This window comes from Pan troglodytes, chromosome 23 (genome assembly GCF_028858775.2).
Source record: "Pan troglodytes isolate AG18354 chromosome 23, NHGRI_mPanTro3-v2.0_pri, whole genome shotgun sequence".
Classification (NCBI taxonomy): domain Eukaryota; kingdom Metazoa; phylum Chordata; class Mammalia; order Primates; family Hominidae; genus Pan; species Pan troglodytes.
The window spans coordinates 23,253,971-23,262,391 of NC_086016.1; the positions used below are offsets into that span (position 1 = coordinate 23,253,971).

General features: G+C 26.2%; 1 protein-coding gene across 3 annotated transcripts in view; it reads right to left on the bottom strand.

Annotated features, from left to right (window-relative positions):
• LOC748799 (uncharacterized) overlaps nucleotides 1-7,943 on the bottom strand; it is a 24,999-nt gene extending 17,056 nt beyond the window's left edge. The window contains exon 1 of one of the 3 annotated variants that reach the window (XM_054676031.2): nucleotides 6,291-6,439. In XM_054676031.2, the coding sequence (XP_054532006.1) occupies nucleotides 6,291-6,318 (28 nt within the window). In that variant the 5' untranslated portion in view covers nucleotides 6,319-6,439. Of the gene's footprint in view, nucleotides 1-3,974; nucleotides 4,124-6,290; nucleotides 6,440-7,814 lie in introns of those variants that run through there. The other 2 variants (XM_054676030.2, XM_054676033.2) reach the window with 2 other exon arrangements.
• Nucleotides 7,944-8,421: the final 478 nt, after the last annotated feature.

Below are 8,421 nucleotides of genomic sequence, written 5' to 3' on the forward strand. Positions count from 1 at the left end.
TATGTGCCTTTCACATAAAGACTATGACACAGCTAAGCTATTCATGTACTAATACCTGCCCTGAGCTGTGTGACCACAGACACCACCCTATAATGTGGCCAGTGTGTAGGAACTCTACAGGCTCAGATCATTCCAGACATACATGCAGATGTTGGAACTCCCTTGCACAGTGACTCATGATCCCAAGGCTGAGTGCTGAGGGCAGCTCAGTAGTTCAGAGCCTCAGCATTGGGGCTGTATGCTTGGGTTCCCATCTTGGCTCTTTTGCTGAGGGGCTCATAAGCTTGGGCACATTCATCTCTGTCTTTTGCTACCCAGCGAAAGGTGATAGTAAATCAATCATGCCATTTGTCTGTGGTGATGGCCGAATGATTTCATGTAGGTAAAGTGTATAGTATAAGTGCTCATGAGGCTTAATTATCAGTGAAATGTCTTGCTTTAGATTTCACAGCTTAATAAGGCTCAGAGGCTTATTCACGCCCAGGATTCTGAACTCCCAAGTCATTGTTCTATGACATACACCTGCTTGGCCTAAAACCGACCACTTTATCATAATGCAGACCCAGTTTTGAAAGAAGCAGATAAAGTTGTCAAAAGTACTGTGTCTGCCTCAGCGCACACTCAGCGCACTCCACACAAAGGGCATCACCATCTGCCACAATGGCCCAGTGGCCTGGCTGGCACAGACGTGGCAGAGCAAAGGGCAAGAGATCCCTAATGCCATCACTATGGTCGATAAGGCAACATAGACATTCCAGGGTGAAGGCACAATCCACATTGTGAGGTCCAACTGCTGCCATGTAGACAGGTGTGTTTTTACATGTACAGGAAGATCATTGAAGATAAGTGTTTTATATCCATGGTTAACAGATGAGATGACCATGAAATGAACACCAGTGTACTGGGTGGAGCAGCTTCTCTATTCAGTCTTCTGCACTAAAGCCTGTGAAACAATATCATCTTGCCTTATTTACTAACAAATACAAGTGCCTCTAAACTTAGACAGTTTCCAAGTCATGGAACTGATGAGCACTTAGCTCCAGCAGAGAGCTCTGGATGCTGGGTCGGGAGAACAAAGACACACAATACATCAAAACAGCATTAACAAGTAAACAGGTTTTCAAAGCTCTCCACATGCAAATTTACACAATTATCCTTTTAATTTTTATCTTCATATATATATACATAATCTACTTGCTTCTGAGCATAAATAAAACTGTATATTCTTAGTTAATAGTCTCTACCAATTCATTCTATTTATCTTTCTGAGTTGAAATACTGCATCTCATTGGATAACAAAAAAAAAATTTGACTAAGATTACACTGGACAGGCCGGGCAGAGGGGCTCCTCACTTCCCAGTAGGGGCAGCCGGGCAGAGGCGCCCCTCACCTCCTGGACGGGGCGGCTGGCCGGGCGGGGGGCTGACCACCCCACCCCCCTCCCAGACGGGGCGGCTCGTTAAGAGTCATCACCACTCCCTAATCTCAAGTAACCAGGGACACAAACACTGCGGAAGGCCGCAGGGTCCTCTGCCTAGGAAAACCAGAGACCTTTGTTCATTTGTTTATCTGCTGACCTTCCCTCCACTATTGTCCCATGACCCTGCCAAATCCCCCTCTGTGAGAAACACCCAAGAATTATCAATAAAAAAAAAAATTAAAAAAAAAAAAAGATTACACTGGAAAGGTGAGTAGGTTGGGTGATTGACTGTGATTGACAATGCCATGATTCTGGATAACTTCCAAAGCATAAAAATAAATGTGTGTTTTATTTCACACGTAGACAATACACATACTTATTACTTTAAAAAATTAATATGTGAATGGAAGTGACTTACTACAAATTTATTAAAGTAAATACACATTTCACAAAGAAAGAAGAGAGGAAGGGAAAAACATGTTAAAAACAAAGAGAGGTACATTTTATTGTGTGAAAAGCCTCCAACCCATGCATACTACTGTAGCTTTGTTCCAAAGATTTGGAAAGTAATGATTTCATAATTTTCAATTAGGCTAAAAACTGCATTAAAATAGACTTTGCCATATTCTCCCCTGGGGAATAACTTAATCTGTGGGGTGGGGGATGGAACGTTGAAGGATGCAGGATGTAAAAGGAAATTATATATATTATATATAATATAACATATTATATAATATAATATATTATATATTATATATACATTATATATTAAATATATATTATATATATGTATATTATATCATATATAATATAATACATATATTTTATCTTATATTATATATCAAATATATAATATATAATATTATAAATATTATAAATATCTAATATATATTATATATTCTAAACATAAAATATTATAAATATATAATATATAAAATATTTTATATATTACATTATATATAATAGTATATATGATATATACTATTATATATAATATGTATAAAATATAATATATATCATATATTTTATATATACAATATATAAAATATATCATATATTATATATAATATATCAAATATATATGATATATTCTATATAATATATAAAATATATAGGATATATTCTATATAATATATAAAATATATAGGATATATTCTATATATAATATATAAAATATATAGGATATATTCTATATATAATATATAAAATATATATAATATATTCTATATATAATATACAAAATATATATAATATATTCTATATATAATATATAAAATATATATAATATATTATATATAATATATAAAATATATATAATATATAATATATAAAATATATGTAATATATTATATATATAATATATAAAATATATATAACATATATTTTATATAATTTTATATACATTTATATATTTTATAATATATAAATATATATTATAAAATATATATTTTTATATAAATATATATTTATATATAAATAAATATATATTTTATAATATAATATATAAAATATATAATACAGAAAATATTATATATACAAATATATAACATAAATATATAATATATATAATATATTTTTATATAAAATATATTTTATATATTTTAATATATATTCATATATATTAAATATATATTATATATTATATATTATATATAATATATACATTATATATTAAATATATTATATATAATATATACATTATATGTTATATATAAATAATATCTATTATAAACTATAATATATAATACATTATAATATATAATATATTATATATATTATGTATTATATATAATATATTATACATATTATGTATTATATATAATATATTATATATATTATGTATTATATAATATGTATAATATATTACATATACTATATATTATATATTATACTATATATTATATATACTATATAATATATATTATATATACCGTATATATAATATATATTGTATATACTATATATAATATATAATATATAGTGTATATATAATATATGTTATATTATATATTATATATACAGTATATAATATTATACAGTATATATAATATATATTATATATACAGTATATATAATATATATTATATATACAGTATATATAATATATATTATATATACAGTATACTATATATTATATATATTATATATATAATTTGGGAATTTGGGAATAAACTGAATCCCAATTCCCACTGGGACTACACCAGCTGCCACCATGCCAGGCTAATTTTTTGTATTTTTCGTAGAGACAGGGTTTCACTGTATTGGCCAGGATGGTCTTGATCTCCTCACCTTGTGATCCTCTTGCCTTGGCCTCCCAAAGTGCTGGGATTACAGGCCTGAGCCAAGATACATATTTTTTAAATGAAGAAAAATTTCAAAGGTACTCTGCTTGGTACAATAATCAAATATATAAATTGAGGAATAAAACATAACCATGAAACATATTTATAACTGCATATGGAAAATACAGAGGATAATTTTTTAAATAACATATTTTGAAAGCATTAACTAGTAATTTGAAAAGATCACATTTGACAGGCCAGTATGAACATACCTTCAATGCAGCCACACAGGTTCCCCATAAGAAAAATCAAAATCAGGGAAAATGAAACCACAAAGGTTCAATCTGCTCTGATCTTTGAAAAACTCAGCAGAGATAGTGGCACTTAGGACTAAGGGCAGGAGATCCCTAATCCCATCACCATGGCGATAGGGCATAAACATTCCAGGGTGAAGGCACAATCCACACTGTGAGGTCCAACTGCTGCCATGCAGACAGCTGTGCTTTTACATATACAGGAAGGTCATTGAAGGCTCAGTGTTTTGTTTCAAAAACTGAATCCCAAGCCCACACATTATTATGCTGTGCTTCTTAAAACAAGTTATGAGATGGGAAATAGGGCACCCCCCTATATATATATATAATTATACATAATATAATATATATAATTATATATAATATATATTATATATAATTTCTTTTTACATCCTGCATCCTTATATCACATATAATATATCATATATAATATAATAATTATATAATTATTATAGACAATATAATAATATATAATTATTATAGACAATATAATAATATATAATTATTATAGACAATATAATAATATATAATTATTATAGACAATATAATAATATATAATTATTATAGACAATATAATAATATATAATTATTATAGACAATATAATAATATATAATTATTATAGACAATATAATAATATATAATTATTATAGACAATATAATAATATATAATTATTATAGACAATATAATAATATATAATTATTATAGACAATATAATAATATATAATTATTACAGACAATATAATAATATATAACTATTATATATTATATATAATTATATGTATATTATATATAATATATGATATACAATGTATATTATATATAATATAATGATATATAATGTATATTATATATTATATAATATATGATATAATACATAATATATATATCATATATTACATATAATATTATGTATAATATATCATATATATTATATATAATATATCATAACATAATATATATTATAAGATAATATAATATATAGTATATTAGATGTATATAATATCATATATAATATGTAATACATTATTTTTATATAATATCATATATAATATGTAATACATTTTATTTATATAATATCATATATAATATTATATTATAATATAATATCATATATATTATGATATATAATATAATATAATTATATATAATATAATATATAATATACATCTTATATGATATATAATATATATCTTATATGACATATAATATATCATATATTATATATTATGTATCATAGATAATATATTATACATCATAGATTATATATAATATATATCATAGATTACATATAATATATATCATAGATTATATATAATATATATCATAGATTATATAGATTATAAATGATATATATTATATATAATCAATGATATGTAACATATAATCTATGATACATATTAGATCATATAGAATATAATATTTTATATATTATATCATATATATTTTATTATATATTATATATTATGTATTATTATATAACATATTATATATATTATTATAGAATATATATTATATATTATATAATACATTATATGTCATATAATATAATATATATTATCAGTCATATTATATATTATATATAATATATATTATCAGTCATATTATATATTATATATAATATATATTATAAGTCATATTATATATTATATATAATATATATTATAAGTCATATTATATATTATATATATCAAATACAAGTCATATAATATACTATATATAATACATATTATAAGTCATTATATATTATATACATAATATAAATATATATAATTTGTTTTTAGACAGAGTCTTGTTCTGTTGCACAGGGTGGGGTGCAATGGCGCCATCTTGGCTCACTGCAACCTCTGCCTCACGGGTTCAAGCGATTGTCCTGCCTCAGCCTCCCAGGTAGCTGGGACTCCAGCACACTGGGACTACACCAGCTGCCACCATGCCTGGCTAATTTTTTGTATTTTTGGTAGAGACAGGGTTTCACTGTATTGGGCAGGATGGTCTTGATCTCCTTACCTTGTGATCCTCTTGCCTTCGCCTCCCAAAGTGCTGGGATTGCAGGTCTGAGCTAAGATACATATTTTTTAAATGAAGAAAAATTTCAAAGGTACTCTGCTTGGTACAATAATCAAATATATAAATTGAGGAATAAAACATAACCATGAAACATATTTATAACTGCATATGGAAAATACAGAGGATAATTTTTTAAATAACATATTTTGAAAGCATTAACTTGTAATTTGAAAAGATCACATTTGACAGGCCAGTATGAACATACCTTGAATGCAGCCACACAGGTTCCCCATGAGAAAAATCAAAATCAGGGAAAATGAAACCACAGAGGTTCAATCTGCTCTGACCTTTGAAAAACTCAGCACAGATAGTGGCACTTAGGACCAAAGGCAGGAGATCCCTAATCCCATCACCATGGCGATAGGGCATAAACATTCCAGGGTGAAGGCACAATCCACACTGTGAGGTCCAACTGCTACCATGCAGACAGCTGTGCTTTTACATGTACAGGAAGGTCATTGAAGGCTCAGTGTTTTGTTTCAAAAACTGAATCCCAAGCCCACACATTATTATGCTGTGCTTCTTAAAATAAGTTATGAGATGGGAAATAGGGCACCCCCAAATATATACATATATATAATATAATGTATATAATATATATAACATATATATAATTTCCTTTTACATCCTGCATCCTTATATTATATATAATTATTATATATAATTATGTATAATAATTATATATAATACATATTACATATATTATATACTATATGATATATAGTATAATATATATGATATATATAATATATGATACATATTATCTAATATATGATACATATTATATGTAATATATGATATATATTATATGTAATATATGATATATATTATATAATGTATATGTAATATATGATATATATTATATAATGTATATATTATATATAATATATATTATATAATATGTATTATATATAAAATATATAATATATTTTATATATTATACATATTATATATGTAATACATTATATATAATATATTATAATATAATATGTAAGATATATTATATATGTCATATAATATATATTATATGTCATATAAGATATATTATATACCTAATATATTTATGATATATTATATATTATATATGTTACACATTATGTATATAATATATAATATATAATGTGACATATAATATATATGATATATAATTGTATATCATATATTATATATTATATATTGTATATCATATATTATATAATATATGATATACATTGTATATATATAATTTTTTTTTTTAAACAGAGTCTTGTTCTGTTGCACAGGCTGGAGTGCAATGGCGCCATCTTGGCTCACTGCAACCTCTGCTTCACGGGTTCAAGCAATTGTCCTGCCTCAGCCTCCCAGGTACCTGGGACTACACCCCACTGTGACTACACCAGCTGCCACCATGCCAGGCTAATTTTTTGTATTTTTCGTAGAGACAGGGTTTTACTGTATTGGCCAGGATGGTCTTGATCTCCTCACCTTGTGATCCTCTTGCCTTGGCCTCCCAAAGTGCTGGGATTACAGGCCTGAGCCAAGATACATATTTTTTAAATGAAGAAAAATTTCAAAGGTACTCTGCTTGGTACAATAATCAAATATATAAATTGAGGAATAAAACATAACCATGAAACATATTTATAACTGCATATGGAAAATACAGAGGATAATTTTTTAAATAACATATTTTGAAAGCATTAACTAGTAATTTGAAAAGATCGCATTTGACAGGCCAGTATGAACATACCTTGAATGCAGCTACACAGGTTCCCCATAAGAAAAATCAAAATCAGGGAAAATGAAACCACAGAGGTTCAATCTGCTCTGACCTTTGAAAAACTCAGCACAGACAGTGGCACTTAGGACCAAGGGCAGGAGATCCCTAATCCCATCACCATGGCGATAGGGCATAAACATTCCAGGGTGAAGGCACAATCCACACTGTGAGGTCCAACTGCTGCCATGCAGACAGGTGTGCTTTTACATGTACAGGAAGGTCATTGAAGGCTCAGTGTTTTGTTTCAAAAACTGAATCCCAAGCCCACACATTATTATGCTGTGCTTCTTAAAATAAGTTATGAGATGGGAAATAGGGCACCCCCAAATATATATATATATAATATAATATATATAATATATATAACATATATATAATTTCCTTTTACATCCTGCATCCTTATATTATATATAATACATCATATATAATATAATATATAATACATCATATATAATATAATATATATAATACATTATATATAATATAATATATATAATACATTATATATAATATAATATATATAATACATTATATATAATATAATATATATAATACATTATATATAATATAATATATA